General features: G+C 40.0%; 1 protein-coding gene across 3 annotated transcripts in view; it reads right to left on the reverse strand.

Annotated features, from left to right (window-relative positions):
• RECK (reversion inducing cysteine rich protein with kazal motifs) overlaps positions 1-18,207 on the reverse strand; it is a 60,044-nt gene extending 41,837 nt beyond the window's left edge. For 2 of the 3 annotated variants that reach the window (XM_083825871.1, XM_083825870.1), the window contains exons 1-4: positions 17,952-18,207; positions 14,791-14,849; positions 7,987-8,061; positions 5,054-5,090 (exon numbers count right to left, since the gene is read on the reverse strand). In XM_083825871.1, coding sequence (XP_083681997.1) covers positions 5,054-5,090; positions 7,987-8,061; positions 14,791-14,849; positions 17,952-18,192 — 412 coding nt within the window. In that variant the 5' untranslated portion in view covers positions 18,193-18,207. Of the gene's footprint in view, positions 1-5,053; positions 5,091-7,986; positions 8,062-14,260; positions 14,406-14,790; positions 14,850-17,951 lie in introns of all 3 variants that reach the window. The other variant, XM_083825872.1, reaches the window with a different exon arrangement.
• Between the last annotated feature and the right edge of the window lie 208 nt (positions 18,208-18,415).

Raw genomic sequence — 18,415 nt, forward strand, 5'->3', positions numbered from 1 at the left:
TTAACAAAAAACACGGCTGGCTCTGCAAACACAGCTGGCATAGAAATGGATTTGTCTTTTGCTTTACCAGTATCAGTCTCATGACATTCTGATAAATTAAGAAAATACATTAATATTAAATTTATAAAGAAGCAGCAAAATCCTCAGCTAAATGAGCATATTTTCCAGCAAATTGAAATATCAACTTTTTTAAAATGCAAATTAACACATTAATGCTTGACATAGTAGGTGGAAGGTACAGAGAGGCAAAGGTGAAGAACAACTTTTGGATGAAGCCTGCTTGAAGTGCAGCTTGACTACAGTCAGCCTGAAGTAGCGCTGTATCATCTGAATAGGCCAGACCTTCTGGAAGCACTGTAGACCAGTGACACAATGATCTTTTTGAAGATTGTCCAAATCCTCTTTACCTCTGCTCAGAGTCTTGGCTCACCTTTCCAATTCAACCTAGTTGAAAGCAGCAGGGAAGGCCATTAACAACCGCAAATTCAGCTCACCTTCCACTTCCACAAGCAGGGTAAGGAATTTGTTTTTCAGAGATCGAGCATCTTTCTGAAAGTGTTTAAAAACTGTTGTTGTAGATACATCAACAGCTTGTAAACAAAGCTAAAAAATTCTGAGTTGATGAACTGTTTTAAACTAATTCCAAGTCACACAAATATATTTAACTACACATCTACAGGTAATTGCCAAAACAGGTACTCACTACGTTCTATTTTAGGCCTAAAAATTGCACTTGTTTCTGCACAACTTTTGTAAGTCGAGCTACACATAAACTCCGTTTGGTGAAAACTGTAATAGTCAGTAGCATATTTATTAGTAATATTGACATTTTAAGTTTATTTCTAAAGATTCTTTTAAGGTAAAAGAAAACTAAGAAACGTTAAATATCATGTGCAATCAATATGAGAACAAGATTTCCAGAAATCTGTTCCAATAACCAGCTATATCCAGGTGAAACATGATATCCATCTGTATAGCTTTATTGAAGCCTCCACAAGGGTACTGAAGTCAGAAACAGTTGAAGAAGGCTGCACAAAAGTGACAAATTGGAATGCAATCTCTGATATACATTTTGTAATGAGATAATCAAGAAACAGGATCACAGTGGTCCCCAAGAAACAGAAAAGGAGAACAAAAGAGCTGGAAAAAGAAGAAACCGAGGAACAAGTATGCTTATTTGCATGTGTCAAGAAGTGTACAAGAAAGCCCAAGTCAGAATTTTGATTCCTCTGATGAAGTCTTCTACAGTCTGCTTACAGAAAGTGATAAAACTTAAAAGCAGAACACAGTTAACATCTAGAATTATAGGTTCCTGGTCTCCCCCCACCCTCTCAACTGGAGCCTCTCAATCACCCTTTCTAAGTAGCTTCTTCAATAACATAATGTGTGCATGGTGGCAAAGAACCTTTCATTTCCTAGACAAGTTCCAAAAAATAATTCACATAGTGTAGGCCTACTAGTTTTAATAAACAAACATCGACAGACTCGTGGTTTTTAAAAAGAATTTCTCCATTAAATCACTGATTAGTATTCACCTTCTTTTTGTATCACAGAATACTTAAATTCCTTAATATCTAATCTTAAGTATTTAGAGATTTATAGGAGGCTTATAGCACAGCATTGACGAGGACAATAAAACATGACTTAACAATACTGTTTTGTGAGGATGAGCCATACAAGAAAGTTTATAAACCACTATCACAATCAGTTTAAGGATGCAGGAAAAAAAAATGTGAAAAGGAATGATAGCTCAAGTGGTAGCTGTAAGAATATTAACATTTTAAGGTAACTATCACGATGAAGTTTCTGGTAAATCATACAATTTCAAAATGTTAACAGAAATCAGTAACATCAAGCAGAAAAGAACGGGAAGAGGAGAAAAGACAATCTATGAGAATACACTAAGGGTATCTCAAGCAGCAAATTATAAGGCAGAGTCCCAAACTATCTATATACTGTGGTATGACAGGATGCCGTTTAAACCCATATGTAAAACAGGTTTTCATCTACATTGTTAGCTAAACAGCTAAGCATTTCATACAGAAAGAAAATAACTATTGAAGTCATTCGTTTATCTGGTCAATTTTCCACAATTGTGTGGTAACAGCAACATTGAGATAGCTGTATCATCACTGTGCATGTGCATGCATCTGTGCGTAAAAACATATTGTGGATGCTGTATTATGAAATAATCAGAGATGACGATCCAGTCAAAACTCAGTTCGTGGCTGTGCTGTAAACTTTATCATGAAATATTTTCTGTATTGAAAGTAGTCAAACAGCAGAAAAATCATAGAGAAAACCACAGAATTATTGAGGTTGGAAGGGATCTCTGACGATTGCTTAGTCTAACTACCTTGCTAATAGCAAGCTCAGTAAGAGCAAACTGCCCAAGACCATGTCCAATAAGGTTTTGAATACCTCCACAGCTGGAGACTCTACAACCTCTCTGGGCATCCTCTTCCACTGTTTAATCTTCCTTACAGCAAAGTTTTTTCTTATGTTTATTTGGAAGTTACCATTGTTCAATCTGTCCTCACTGACTCTTGTCCTGTCACTGAGATACCTGGTAACAGTGAGATGAGTAGATTTCCACCTTCTTTACACCCTACGATCCGGTAATTGTACATATTGATAAGATCTGCCCTCAACTTACTCTTCTCGAGAAGGATAAACAATCCCAGCTCTCAGCCTGTCCTCGTATCATGTTCCAATCCCAGTAATGTTCCAGTCCTTTAATCATCTTACATGGACACCTTGAAGGAGCTTTTTGCTGGACTTGTTCCAGTCTATTCTTGTCTTTCTTGTATGAAGATGCCCAGAACGGGACACAGAATTCCCAGTGTGGTCTCATCAATACTGAAAAGGGGACAAGAAATCACTTTCTTTCATCTGTTGGCAACGTTCTTCCTAATGCAGCCCAGGTGCTGTTGGTCTTCTTTGCTACAAGAGCAGATCACTGGCGCGTGTTCTACCTGTTGTCCACTATGACCCCGAGGCACTTTTCTACAAAGCTGCTTTCTACCTGGTCAGCTCCCAGTGTGCTGTGGAGCATGGGGGTCTTCCCCAGCTGCAGGACTTCACACTTTTTCCCCCATGATGTTCCTGTTTGCCAGCTTTCTCTGGTTTGTCAACATCTCTCTGAATGACAGCATAAATAACTGGCTTATCAACCACTCCTCCCAGTTTTGTATCATCTGCAAACATGTGCAGGTTGCATTCTGTCCCACCATTAGTGAAAACATTAATAATAGGACTAGAACCAGCACTGACCCCTAGGGTACTGGCCTCCAACTGGACTTGGTGCCACTGATCACAAACCTTTGAGCCCAGCAGTTCAGCCAGTTTTCAATCTACCTCCACTGTCCACTTACCTAGTACATGCCTCAACAGTTTGCCTATGAAAACGTTATAAAAAAAAAAAAAAAAGATTTACATCACCATTGAAGTAGTTTTCTTTCATAAATGAGAAGATAATAAAATCCTACCACAAAGACACTGAGAGGCCTCACACCAATTCAGAAAGCTCAGGAAGACAATTTGGGAGTGGTTCATTAACAAAGACTCCCAATGCTTTTTTGCTTGCTTACACAAACCTAAATTTCAAACCAAAATGTGCATTGCTCAGTTACAGTAAATCCATTACCACTCATTTGTGTGTGGCTATTAAGCTTCAGTGAAGAATGGGTTTTATAGAAGCACAGAATCATCGAATATCCTGAGTTGGAAGGGACCCACGAGGATCACTGAGCCCAACTCCTGGCTCCACTCAGGACCACCCAAAAAATCAGACCATATGTCTGAAAGCATTGGCCGAACACTTCTTGAACTCTGTCAGACTCGGTGCTGTGACCACTACCCTGGGGAGCCTGTCCCAGTGCCTGACCACCCTCTCAGTGAAGAACCTTTTCTCAATATCCAGTCTGAGCTTCCCGTCACAACTTCATGCTGTTCTCTTGGGTCCTATTGCTGGTCACCAGGAAGAAGAGATGAGTGCCTGCCCCTCTACTCCCCTCATGAGGAAGATGTAGGCCATAATGAGGTCTTTCCTCATCTTTCTCTAAGCTGAACAAACCAAGTGATTTCAGCCACTCCTCATACATCTTTCCCTCTAGATCCTTCACCGTCTTTGTTGCCCTTCTTTGGGCACTCTGTAATAGTTTTATATCCTTCTTGTATCGTGGTGCCCAAAACTCCAAGTACTCAAGGTAAGGCCACAGCAGCAGCAGCTCAAAATTTATCTGATTTTAGGTGAGATAAAATTACCATAACTCCAAAAGATATTACAGATTTTACTAGTTTTACTTACACCTAAGAAAGCAAATGTCTCTTAATGCAGTAGAATCAAGTTTGCCTTTGAAATAGTGGCAGAAATCTGAGTAGATGTAAAATTACTACATTCTCCTCTTTACTCACTGCCACTTCAACCCATAGCATGCTCATTTCACTCAGTCTTCTAGAAATGACACATGATACAAGAATACTAGTTAAGACCAAGTTCATCTGGTTTTGGTCTCTCCTTTTAACATAACAGTCCTGTCTCAAAACTTATTCTTTAACCTTATAAATCTGCCTGCACCAAGCATTCTGGTTCTTGTTCTTAGCCTCCACATTTCTTAAATTATGTTTGTCTGGTTTTCACTTTTTCTCCCCATTACTCAGTTTTTTTCTACATGATACCGCAGCTAGAACAAAGTTGCAACAATCCATGATTTTATAAATCAGGTTAAGGTATACTGAAACTAAAAATAATAAAAAGCCTTTAAAGGAAAGAAACTCTGATATTTCTTGGATACATCACAGAAACACACACATTTAATCATACAAAACATATTCAATGTTTTCTAACTAGGAAAAGAAAAGAAGTGTTAGAACAAAAAGATGCAGAGGTAACCCAGTGTACATTAGAAGAAACTAGAACCAAAATACAGTTTATAATGGAAACATAATGAAAGTTAAATTATCATAACATCTATGGATGCAGGTGGTAGACACTGAAACATACATTTGGTGAAAAAACAACACAATCCAATGGTAAACTAGTATTTCTTACCTGGCAGTGAAGAATTTATACAACCCCACACTTCTCCCTGAAAAGTGAAATGCAAATAAACAAAAGTAAGTCTACAAAATAAAAAAGTTTCTAACTGACAAAAAAAAAATAGTATTTTCAGTTTTAAGAGTTCTTCCAACCTACGTACCATTTGCTTTGACAAGAAGATTGCCATGTCCAGAACATATAATCAATAGCAGCATTTTTGTAGGTGTAGACCATACTGTGCTTACCTCACCTATGCTAGGTAGTCAACTTTTTCCACCAGTATTCCAGTATTTACAGTATCAAGTAGCAACTGTTTAGACAAAGAGAAAGATTTATCTTGAACCAAGACCTGTTGAGAAGCTTGTTACCCTATCACTCCTTTCCACCATTTATTTTAAACAACAAGACCAAGCCATACGCAAAATTAAACAAAGAGGTTTTAAGGTTCCCCAGAGATAGACAGCTTCAGGGAAAGTTGGATCTGCTGGGTTTCTCCTCACCCCGAAGCATTTCTGGTCCTGCTAAATGACCTAAGTGGCTGATGGTATCAAGCATAAGAATTATGTAAATACATATTTTTTTTTTGGTGGGGTGGGGAGAGGGCAGGAAAAAATCAGATGGTGAAGAGCTTACCAAAGAGTTCTTGCCCCATCTCCCTCATTACTGGTATTACCAAGACTACTCAGCTAAAATAATGACTGTGGGGGATTATTTTTATTTTATTTTTTTTTTTACAGTGGGGTTAGTATAAAGAACTCAGGTCAGATGCTGGTGTGCCACAGGTTGTTCTGTTATCTACCCAATAAAACTTAAAAATGTCCTGGAAGATGGAGGTTTAGGCAGCAGAGGAAGGATTCAATCCAAGTTAAGAATTTTAGTTCCCATGTCAAAAACAACTACGTGTTACAATGGGTGTGCTGTGTTAGAAGGCTGACAGAACTAAAAGCTATGTTAGATGGTCAGTGTCCTATAACTGGAGTCTTACAACATGATTGTTAATATCGTAGTTAAAAAAGATGAGTACAAACAACTCTTCAAGGATTACATGTATTTCAGTATAGTCTAACTGAATTCAACTTTTTTGAGCAAGCACTTGGAGAACCTTAATTAGACGAAATTAGAGGAAAATTATTCAGTCAAAGAAGACAAGAGACAGGTCTTAAGGGGCTTTAAATGAACTAATGTTAAACATGTTCTTCAAGAGAAAAGGAAAAATTCAATTCAACCATACGAACAGCAAGCTCTGTTGTCACGCAATGACTCTGTCACCACAGGAATCACTGACTTTCCAAAGTTAAAATTGATCTGTATCTAATCACCTAAAACTGTCCTCCTCTGTATTTCTGGGAGCTTCCCACCTAAGAGTAGAGTCAAAGTCAGCTCAAAAGAAGAAGGTAACGATCTGCCACTTCTACTAGTTATACTCTATTGGTTCAATTGATTTCCTTTATTTCATGAGAAGATGGTCTTCTCTTGTTTTGGCAATCAGTGCGCTACTTAATACCCGGCAAAACCCCTTCTATCATATTAACTGAAAGAACAATGTCAATGCTCTATAAAACAGACCAACTGATTAAATTCATAGCCTATCCACTCTTCGGTGGATTGTCACTACAACACCCTTCCAAAAAAGTGGGGTGGTATCTGAAAAGAGCAAACTGTTAACTTAATGTAATATTTAACTATTTTATATCTAGATGTTTTTAAAAATGTTAAAAAATATTATCAGTGCAGCAATATGAAGATACACACTAAACAGCAAACTTGCCATTTATAAAGACGGTATTGTTAGTTGAAAAAAATTGTATCAATCATTTTCCCCCTTTCAGATACTCTCCAGTGCTGTCTCCTAAAAATCTATTAAACAGATAAATCCTACTCTTCCTATCAGGGGATAAACAATGAAGAAAAACAGTACCAAAACAAATTCTATACACTACTTTAATATGCTTTCCTGCCACAAGTTTTACTCATACCGTCAGCTGTCTATAACTTACCAAGACCTTACAGCTGATGATCCACAGAAAGCAAACCTTTAAAAAAATACTTTTGACACACAGGAGGAAAGGATCTATAAGCAAACATTCTTGCAAAGTAGCCTGCAAAATGCTACGCACAGATTTACTACTACACATTGCCCAGTTGGGCTGGGTATATGCTTCTAACTAGATGGATTTTTCTCACAGTCAACAATCTATCCATCTGATCTTTTTTAGAAAGGTCTGATTTCTTTCTTGCAATTTTTGTTACTTCCAAACAAAAACAAACACGTTGACACGTTTAAGTTACCAAGAGGGAAGAATTAAGAATTAACTATTCCAGAATTAAGAATATAAATGCTAGTGTTTGTCTAATCCTCAATTAGATCATCACCAATATAGGGAACAAATTATTTTTCATTCCTTTTTTGGGAATATATTAGGATATATATCACTTCTACGAAACTGTAATCTTCCTTATTCAACAAGAGCATTACTTCAGCTTGTCAAAAATGCCCATAAACCATTCAGAGCAGCTATAAAGGTATTCCATGCGTTAGTCCACCTGCCAGCTTTGTCTCATACGCAAGCTGGAACACACAATCCAATTTAAGTAACTACTATTAACTTCCAAGTGACAGTCACTCAGCACAAATTTTTACACTATAAATCAGATTTTCACTGGATTTCACAGCTTACATGACCACCAAGTAGTGTAACATTTAAGAGCTTTATAAAGAAATCCTACTTTGAGGATATAACTGCAGTTCAAGAAAATTTCTAGCCCTTAAAACAAGGAAGAAAACATTTGAAGACACACACACAGGCTATATCAGCTCAAAACTCAGAAAGTAACAAAATAACTCTACAAGTTAAATTCGAAATTTAGCTTTTGTAATCAAAACTTTGTTAATATAAGATTAATGTTTTGTTTGTTGTTTTAAATTAAAAACTAGCAAGCCTTACCATTGATTCTGGACAATACTCAGGTGCTCGCTGCAGTAAATGCTTCAAACGGGAATCACTCTTAGAAGATAATATCTGTTAGAAAAAACACATAGAAAGATATAATCACATATTGAACAGTTATTTCAATTGACTTCTTCCTTTTTAGTTTCATTACTGTCTACTTGTTGACAACTTCTGCTAACAGTTAACAAATAAACAATGTAAAGTGAAGATTTTTTATTTATATATATATTTATAGTCTTCCAAATATGTTGCACTTTTTGCAAAGGAAGGACTTTTATTTTTTGGAAGTGATTGAGAATTTTGTCCTCAAACTCTTCTCTCCAGAAGTTTCTATTGAATAGGCAGTGTGAAAAACAACTTCTGTTCCACGTATCAAAATATTACACAGCTCTATTTACTTAACTAATCTTCTGCTAAATACTATATGACCTCAGGCAATTAAACTCCTTCCAGGAAAAAATAAATTGTTATGGAATACAAAAAGTAAAATTAACAGGAGGAATGAATAGTTGAGCAAGATCAAGTTAAGCAGCACTTAAGCAAATGGATCATCTAGAAGTTCATGGAACTGGACGAGATGCCAATGAAGATGCTGAAAAGCTGGCCACTATAATTGCAAAGCAGCCTGCTATCATTTTTGAACAATTGTGGTGGTTGGACAAGGCTCACAATTATTGAAAAAAGGCGAACGATGTATCCATTAGAAAAGTAAGGGCAATCCAGGGAATTACAGACTGCTAGCCTATCCCCACCTCTCAAGACGACTACGGAACAAATTCTCCTGAAAGCCATGTCAGAGCACCTGAAGAACAAGAAGGTGACTGAGAATAGTCAGCAAAGGCACACCAAGTGCAAATTTAGCCTGAGAGCTTCCTCTAAGAAAAAGATTGAATCAGTAGGAAAAAAAAAAAGTGGAGAACAATGAATGTTGTTTACCCTGACATTAACAAGGCTTTTGCGTGGTCTCCCATAGTATTTTTAGAGCCAAATTAGCGAAACATGGATGAGATAGGTGAACTATAAGGTGGGCGGCAAACTGTCTGCACAATAGGTCTCAAAGATTGGCGGTCTGCTGTTCAACACCTAAGTGAACTCTTTATACCACTTTCAAGTGGTAATAAAACAGGATTCACACCAATACTGTTTAATAGCTTTACCAGTGTCAGAAAGAATCCTCAGCAAGTACACAAATAGTCCTGAACTGGGAACTGTCAACTGCAGGGTGGAGCTGCTACTGAGATGGGCTGATAAGAAACACAAGCATCTTTCCTTGCTGAATTTCATAGAGTTCCTGCTGGTCAATTCCTTCCACCAGTCCAGGTCACACTGGATATTAGGTAGTACTGCCTTTGAGATCATCAGTTCTTCTTCCCAGTTTGGTATAACCTGAAAACTCAACAAGAGTCAATCTGTCGCTTCCTCCAGGTCATTAATAAAGATGTTAAACAGGACAAGTCCTAGCATAGACCCCCTTTGGTCTTATTGGCCTGCAGGTAAAATATGACCCATTTAAACTTCTATCATCTTAGCCCAATCATCTAAACAATTTTTTACTCAACTACCTTTTCATCATCAAAGCCATCATATCCAAAAACGGATGGAAATATACTGAGGGAGAAAGTGTTGAAAGCCTGAAAGTCATTGTAAATGACATCCACTTCTTTCCTCTCATCCAGAAATCCAGCTATTTTATTATCAATAGCAAGCAAGTTTGACAGGCATGACTTACCCTTCACATGCCCAAAAATGGGTTTCAGGAGGACTCTGTCCATGATCTTCCCAGAGATTTAAGAGAAGATTACTAGTTTCCTGGACTGCAAACAGTCCTTTGGCTTTTTCTTTTTCCTTTTTTTCCTTCCATATTTTTTTTCCTTCTGGAGTGAGGGCAGTGGAGAAGATGGGAACATTGTTTGCCTTTCTCCAGTCACCAGGGTCATCTCCTGTTCCACAACCTTTCAAATATGATAGAGTGTACATAACCTTGCTGTGACACCAGCCAGCTCTCATGACACTCTCAGATGTAATCCATCTTGTCCCACGGACTAGTATGGGTCAAATTTTCCCTCAAGCAATTCCTGATTCAACCCTTACTCAATCCTGGCAGTACTCCACCTTGAATCCCCTCCCTAACGCATAGGGGACTCAGATCTTATTGACAAACTCAGGAAAGATGACATTCAGTACTTCTGCCTTACCTGTGTTTGCTGACACTAAATTGCCCTAAATAAGCTGTATTCAATAAGTCACATTTTACTTTGTTCAGCCTTTAACTACTGCCATAGCAGGTAGGACTTTTCTTGCACTTGGTATCTTTTGCAAATCTCAATTCCAACTGAGCTTTCCTAATATCGCCCTGACGTGCCTGGGCAAAGTTTCTCAGTTCCTCCTTTATAACCTTTCCCTGCTTCCACATTACTTCTACATTTTGTATACTACCTTTCTGTATTGCAGCTCTGTCTTGACTTTACTGTTTAGCCAAGCCAGCCTCCTGAAACATTTATTTGTTTTCCTGAGGACTGAGATGGACTGCTCTTATGCCTGAAGGAGGATAAAACCTCTGGACTGGTACATAGATGAATGCTGCCAGGAACTGTATCATCATGAAACTTCCCAGAAATAAGCTTAGGAAAAAAAGTTAATTAAATAAAGACAGGCCCACTTATTCCTTGATACAACATCCAAAAGACTGAATCAAATAATCACCAAATGAAGGGATACTAAAACTAAGTTTTTAATAATATTTTTCAAGAATTTAATATATTTTTTTAAGAATTGAAAAAATACATGTTTGAATCATGTTAGTTTTAGAAAAGTCAAGCAAATCTGTAACCGCCATAATGAGAAAAATGCTTACAGAAAATGTCTGCTAAAACACTCACAGAAGAAAATGCCTGCCAGTCTGGGAACTGCTAGCTTGGGAACAAGGCATGTAAATCAAGAACGTTCTTAAGAAACACAGGTGGCCTCTTTGAAGTACAGCTGGGTACCTAAAAACTTGAAACATCCTGAAGATATCTACAATCAATAAGGGCAAAGACAAGGAACTGTAATGACAACTTATTTGGAAAGGAGAAAAACAGTCCAGAAAACTACAAAAAAATAAGTAGGAATTAGCAACAGTTATTGACTTTGTTAGCTGAAGGAACCGAAAAATTGCCTGGGAAAAGTTAAATTTTGTCTGAGAGGAAAGGAAACATCATCTCAGGTGAAGACCTGAAATTAGCAGCATCTCTTGGCTGCTCTAAGTGGCATCATCCTACTCCCTCGTAGGTCTCTGAGATATAGAAGTGACTTGCTTCCAACTGAAAACAAAGCTTGTCTTTGACAACTTCCTGCGCATGAACTTTTACTACAGGACTTAGACAGATTTCTCCTTTGCTGGAGACACTTGGCTGACTCCAAACTCAGTGACACTGACCATTTCTGAAGCAAAACTTGTCCATTTTCAATTGGCTCCACTTTTGGGAATGGTCTGACAAATGCTTGGTACAGGTAACATAACACAAAATAGTATACATAATTGCATATACCATATATATATATATACACATACTTATATGCATATTTGCTACTTTACTAGTGATAAGTTTGTAGTAGCTTGTAATATTAAAATGTATTTGCTGCTACTAACAATTACTGCTACTACTGAATATAAAACACGCTTTCTGGTAACAATTTTGTAATAACTTGATATATACTTGCTTTATTAATCATAAGGATACTTGCTATTGATGATTTGTAGCAATGATCCGTAATGAAGTAATGAAATTTAGGAAATAGTCTCCATGTCCTTGTGTATTACGGAATCCTGTGAACCCACTATTACCTCTTACACGCCCACAGGCAAGGTAACCTTTTAGGCTGTGACACTCAAAGCAGTTGAACTAGTAGTAGTTCGCAGGATTCCTTAGTCTTACCCAAGTCTTTTTTCTTAGCAGGCAGGAAAGTGTCTGTAGTTGCCCTTTATCCACGTGAGGCCTCTCTCAATAGTACCACTGGCATCCATGCAAACAAACATCCAACGGATAACAGCCCAAGGACCAAACAAACCTGGAAGTTTTTTCCCTTAAAAACAAACCTCCTGCGACAGCATGCCTAGTCAGGGGATGATTGCCTCTATCCCCTGCAGAAGGGAGTCTTTCTCTTAATGGCACTGTTATCAACCAGTGGGTTAGGCCCAGATGGCTCCCTGATGGAGCTTGTTCCTTCTCACACATACCAAGGCCTCATATCTATTCTCTAAGCACAAATCCAAAGCCAGGCAAAGAAACTTCTTCCTGTCAGTAGCCACAAACTTTCAGTATCCAATAAGCATACCCTCTGGCCATCTTTCTTTCCATTCAATGCATGATTCGGGCTATTGCTCTTGCAGGGTCTCTATGAAGAGCTTGTTTTACTCACATTTATCCACTTTGAGGCAATGCTTTTATCCTCAGCTCCTTCACCTGACAGTTCAGGAAGCGGACCAGAGGATGACTTCGACAGCTTAAGTGCTGTAGACTCAAAGCAAGCCACCGGACTTTCCCTGTAGTCCAAGGCTTGCACAGCCACGTTCCTCCTCAAGAGTTCCATCTGTGTCAAGGCCTCTAACACGTCTCGAGTGTTTGGTCCACACAGTACCAGAGATTGTACTGCTGGACATAACCGATACACAGTCTCAAGCGTTACAACTGAACCTCCAGCCGGACCTTCTCCACAAGAAATGTATTAACTCCCAGACTCCTGTCACTGCACCTATAGTTGCTGGCATTTCCTAAGCATTAGTTAAAAATAAAAGTAATGAATACAGGCCTGCCCTGCCCTCCCTGGCAAGCAACTTCAGTATTTTATGACTCAAACTCTCAAACTAGCATGTCCAAGAGGAAAGCTTTTTTTTTTTTTTTTTAAATGCATTATCATGTAATGGTGGTACAGTGCAGTGGCACACAAAGTGCAACAACTCCATAAAAATATTTTAGAAAAGGGGTTTGGATGGATGAAAGTAAGGCAAATCACTCAGCCAACCCTGTACCTTTAGAGTCACCACCCCATGTACATAAGCCTTCATCCCACAAATTTTATGTTTAAGACAAGCAAGTAAGTATCAAACCGTAGAATGGTTTGGGGTGAAAGGGACCTTAAAGATCATCTAGTTCCAACGCCCCAGCCATGGGCCGGGACACTTCCCACTAGAACAGGTTGCTCAAAGCCCCATCCAACCTGGCCTTAAACACTTCCAGGGATGGGGCATCCACAACTTCTCTGGGCAACCTGTTCCAAATAACACATTCCAAGATTGATTCAACAAAGACAAAATAGATAAAAGTTACAGAACATGAAAAACATCAGAAAAATAGTAGACAGCCCCTTCAGCTAGTTTGTTAGCCTACATCAAAGGGTCGTTCAGAGTAAGCATACCACCAACCTGATCTAAGACAGCTCTTTATGGAATGAGGGGATGACCCTGCTTTAGACTTGTTATAGGCCTCTCATCACAAAGACTCTGAACATGGTGATCATCTGCATAGACAGATACCATCTGGATAAGCCAAAATCAGAATAACTTAGAAACAATAAAACAAAACAAACAAACAACCACAAAGAAAACCCTACATACTAATTAGAACTGTTATAGCAGAATTGGGATGAAATTTGACAGTGAAAAACTCAAGGCCTTTCATGAAGAGCTAACAGGAATTCACGTGATAAACTGGGAACTTAAGTCAGTGGAACAAAAAAAGAATTCGACAGATTATTCCAAATGCTTTCTCAATGCAGCTGCTAAACCTGCCAACTGGAAACAGCTGCAAGAAGAGTGTTAAACATGTGATAGGCTTTTGCTTATGATACCATCTACAGTTTTGTTTACCTGTATTCAAAGAAAGAAATTTATTCCTGAAGGGCTGCAAGAATAATTACAGGACTTGAGAGTATATTTTATGCAAAGAGACTCAAGACCCCCTTGTTTGGCCTAGATGGTTTTACTCTATAAATATATCAGGAAGAAAGAAGAGCAATGTAACCTAAAAGTTTTGTTAATATCATCACAAATAAATAGCATCTTAACCATAATCAGGTTCAGTGCTTGAATAGCCTCAAAACATGTAATTAAGAAAGGGGGGCAGGTACAATGCAATGGCACAATTTTAATATAAAAAATATTTATGTATGTTATTTATGTAATATTTATGTATAAAAATATGTATATGTATGCTTTATTTATAGAAAATGTCTATGTACACAAATATATACGCATACGCACACAAAGTTGTATAACATATATTTATACCTTTGGATAATAAGTCGTGGAAAAATACTTCCCAAGCTTGGATTTAACATAAATGGCTCTTTGTTATTACCATACGAACAGAGTATGAATAGTTTTTTGTGGATTCACAAAGCCTTATATCATAATGAATATCTCAGATGGTTAGCTAAAAAACAACAAGGAAGAAGAAAGAGCAGTACCAACATTTTGTTCTTCATTTTCAATTCTCCAAAACTTGGAAACACACATGATCCAGAAATTTAGTACCTACACCCCTCTCATTTCATAACGTGCTTATCCATTCTTGACAAAATCCTGACCTCAAATTTGTATCTGTCTCCTCAACTTCAACAGAACTTGCTGAAGAACACATGACAAAAAGGAAGAGGACTATAGTATTAAACACTTATGCTCTCATTTAAATAACAATAATGTTACATTTCATAATCCACACATAGATAATCATTCACTTAAAATGCTAATCTTGCTACAGAATTGGCTAAAGGCATGATTTTAACTCTGAGATAAAACAAATTTTAAAAGAAGCTTACCTGTTCACAAACATCACGGCACATTAGGTTGTCCTTTGCATGGTAACAACAAGACAATCCTGTGGAAAAGTAGGGAAGGGAATAAGGTGTTTAAAAGATTTGAAGCACTTAACTATCACTTCTGAACAGAATTACCCAGTTGATGGCCTATCGGGTCAATGTATCTGATCCAAAGATAATATGAGGAATTTTCCTTAAAAATAACAAACAAACCAAGCAAACAAACAAACAGCCATGAGAAATTTTTGTTCCCAAGTTGACATTCATTAGCAGGTTTCACCATGTTTAAACTTCGCTTACTGTTTCACTGAAGTGAAAAGCTTTGGTTTACACTTTCATATTCCTGTTACAAAGTCATGGTGTTAGAAACATATGACTAGCATACAACAACTGGATTGCAAGCACATTAACAAAGTGATGGAGAAAACATCTTAGACTCATAATGAAAAAATATCCAGCAAATGAATTGTCAAAAAAAAAAATCCAGAACACCTAACCAGATGTACATAAATGAAAGCTGTACTTAAAAACAGAAATAATGGTCAAAATACTCAATCAAGTTCGTGCTGCTTTGTTTCACTATACATCTCAGAAAATTTTCATCACATAAATTCACCTTGAGAGTAAATGCTACATCAAAGAACTAAGAATTCAGTTTCCAATCTATGAAGAGAATTCACGTTGGCTTAGGTGCCAACGAATATATTCAACTGTATGTGCCAGTATGATTTGAGTTCATGAATATCCTGGACAACATTCAATTATTTAGTATTTTCTGACCTTTTATCCATTAGTTTGTGGTGGCTGGTAACCCTTCCATTATGAATTAACATACATTAAGGCTAGTCCTTCTGAATCACTTCCACTGCTGAGTTTCAAGTCTTATCAATTATACCAAAGAGCATCACAATGAAATATCAGTATACTAAACCTTATGATCATTTAATTCCTTTTATACAACCCTAATCATGTATACATAGAATCATAGAATGGCTTGGGTTAGAAGGGACCTTAAAGATCATCCAGTTCCAACCCCCCTGCCATGGGCAGGGACACCTCCCACCAGACCAGGCTGCCCAGGGCCTCGTCCAACTTGGTCTTGAACACTTCCAGGGATGGGGCATCCACAATTTCTCTGGGCAACCTGTGCCACTGCCTCACCACCCTCTGAGTGAAGAATTTCCCCCTAACTTCTAATCTAAACCTCCCCTCTTTTAGATTAAAACCATTCCCCCTTGTCCTGTCATTATCTGACAGAGCAAAGAGTTGTTCTCAGTCTTTTTATAAGCCCCCTTTAAGTACTGAAAAGCCACAGTGAGGTCACCCTGGAGCCACCTCTTCTCCAGGCTGAACATCCCCAGCTCTCTCAGCCCTTCATAGCAGAGGTGCTCCAGCCCTCTGAGCATCTTTGCGGCCTTCCTCTGGACCCGCTCTAACAGCTCCACGTCCTTCTTGTGCTGGAAGCCCCAGACCTAGACACAGTACTCAAAGTGGGAGGGCAGACTAGAGGGAAACAATCACCACCCTCAGCCTGCTGGCCACCCCTCTGTTCATGCATCCCAGCACGCAGTTGGCCTTCTGGACTGCAAGTGTGCACTGATGGCTCCTGTCGAGCTTTTGTCCACCAGAACTCCCAAGTCCTTCTCTGCAGGGCTGCTTTCAGTGAGCTCTTCTCCCATTCTGTACTCCTGTTTGGCACTGCCCCAACCCAGGTGCAGCACCTTGCACTTGGACTCCGTTGAACCTCATTAGGTTCACGTGGGCCCACTTCTCAAGCTTGTCCAGGTCCCTTTGGATGGCATCCCTTCCTTCTGGTGTATCAGCTGCACGACTCAGCTTGGTATCATCTGGAAAGCTGAAGGGGGTGCCCTCCATCTCACTGTCTATGTTGTTGATAAAGATATTAAGCAGTACGGGTCCCAGGACAGACCCCTGAGGGATGCCATTCATCATGGGCCTCCACCTGGACATAGAGCCATTGACCACTATTCTCCGAGTGCAACCTTCAAGACAATTCCTTATCCATTGAATGGCCCACCCATCAAATCCATATCTCTCTAATTTGGAGAGCACGATGTCTTGTGGGACTGTGTCAAAGGCCTTACAGAAGTCCAGATAGATGACATTGGTCGGTCTTCCCTTGTCAACTAACGCAGTCACTCCATCATAGAAGGCCACTAGATTGGCCAGGCGCAATTTGCCCTTGGTGAAGCCATGCTGGCTGTCTTGGATCATCTAATCAAGCAACGGTATCTTAAATAAGTAGTAAATTTAACTGGCTAAAAGTGATGTGCTTAAGTCAGAAATTTAAGTTATGAGCAATACTAATTCCAAACACAATTCCTGAGCTCTGTCTTTCTGCCTCTAGTTAATCTCTTCTGAAATATCTTACAACTTCTCTCTCTCAGTCAGCCTTTTTCTGTCTCATTCCAACTTTCCCCGATTTTACTAAAAAATCCCCAAGGTTTAAATTCAAGATTTTATTCACATCCAACTACCGTGAACATGAATACACCTCTTTCTTTGATAACTCTGCTACCTCAGCCATCTGAGCAGGTCCATCAAGGAAAAGTTGACTTTTTTCCTAAGAGCGGAAATCGAACCTATAGAGCAACGATACGATACACCCACAAATGCCTTGGCAATTGCGGTTTTCTGCATTCGGCTATTACATTTTTCATATTTTCCACTGGTGTGACAGCACTGCCAATGTGATCTATTTATTAAAATAGATCTATATATGAGTATATATGCTTGTGCTGCCTTATTAATTCCTCTTTTTTTTCGGTGATACTAGTTTTAGTACAAGGAACTATTTTTTTTACCGCTATCCTTCGCCATATCCGATGCCTTTTAAAAACATGTAGTACTTCGCTCAACACCACGCTTTCACTCGGCGAGGAGAGAGAGGGCCGACACCGCGGAGGCGGCGCTGCCCCTTCCTGCCGACCCTCGCCCACCTGCTGCTGCTCCACGCCCGCCGGCGACAGCGGGCACCGGCGATGCCACCCCCCCCCCCTCGCCCGGGGCTCCCGGCAGCCCAACCCCGGCGGCGACCCCGCCGTGCCTGCCCCGCCGCACAGCCTCGCCCCTGCGCCATGTTGTCGAACGGGGTCCCGCGGAGCCGCCTCCCTCCCCGCCCTCCGCGCCTCGGTACTCACCGGCCGCCCCGGGGGCGAGCAGCGGTGCCGCCGCCAGGCAGAGCAAGGCCCAGGGCCACGGGGCAGCGGCCGCCGCCTCCATGGCCCGGCCGCGAACGCGCCCCGCAGCGACGCGCCGAGCTCCCGCCCGCTCGGCTCTGACGCCGGCAGCTCCCCCTTCCCCCCGCGCCCGCTGCCGGCCTCCATTGGCTGCGGCTCCCCCGGCCGACCCCGCCCCGCTCCGCCCGGCCGCCACGGACATTCCGGCGGGCGAGGGCCGCCGCCGCCGCCGCGGGGAGATGCGTCCTGCCCCGCCCCGTGAGGCGGCCGGCTGCTGAGGGAGCGGCTCCTTGGTGCCCCTGTCGTCCCTCGCCGTGCAGCTATTCGAATTGTTGATACGTTTCTGCACGTGATTTTAAAATTACTGATTGTAAGCCTACCGCATAACATTACGCACCTATACCACGTAGCCGTAGGTACTTGAA

The sequence above is a fragment of the Anser anser genome (assembly GCF_964211835.1).
Source record: "Anser anser genome assembly, chromosome: 2".
Taxonomy (NCBI): Eukaryota; Metazoa; Chordata; class Aves; order Anseriformes; family Anatidae; genus Anser; species Anser anser.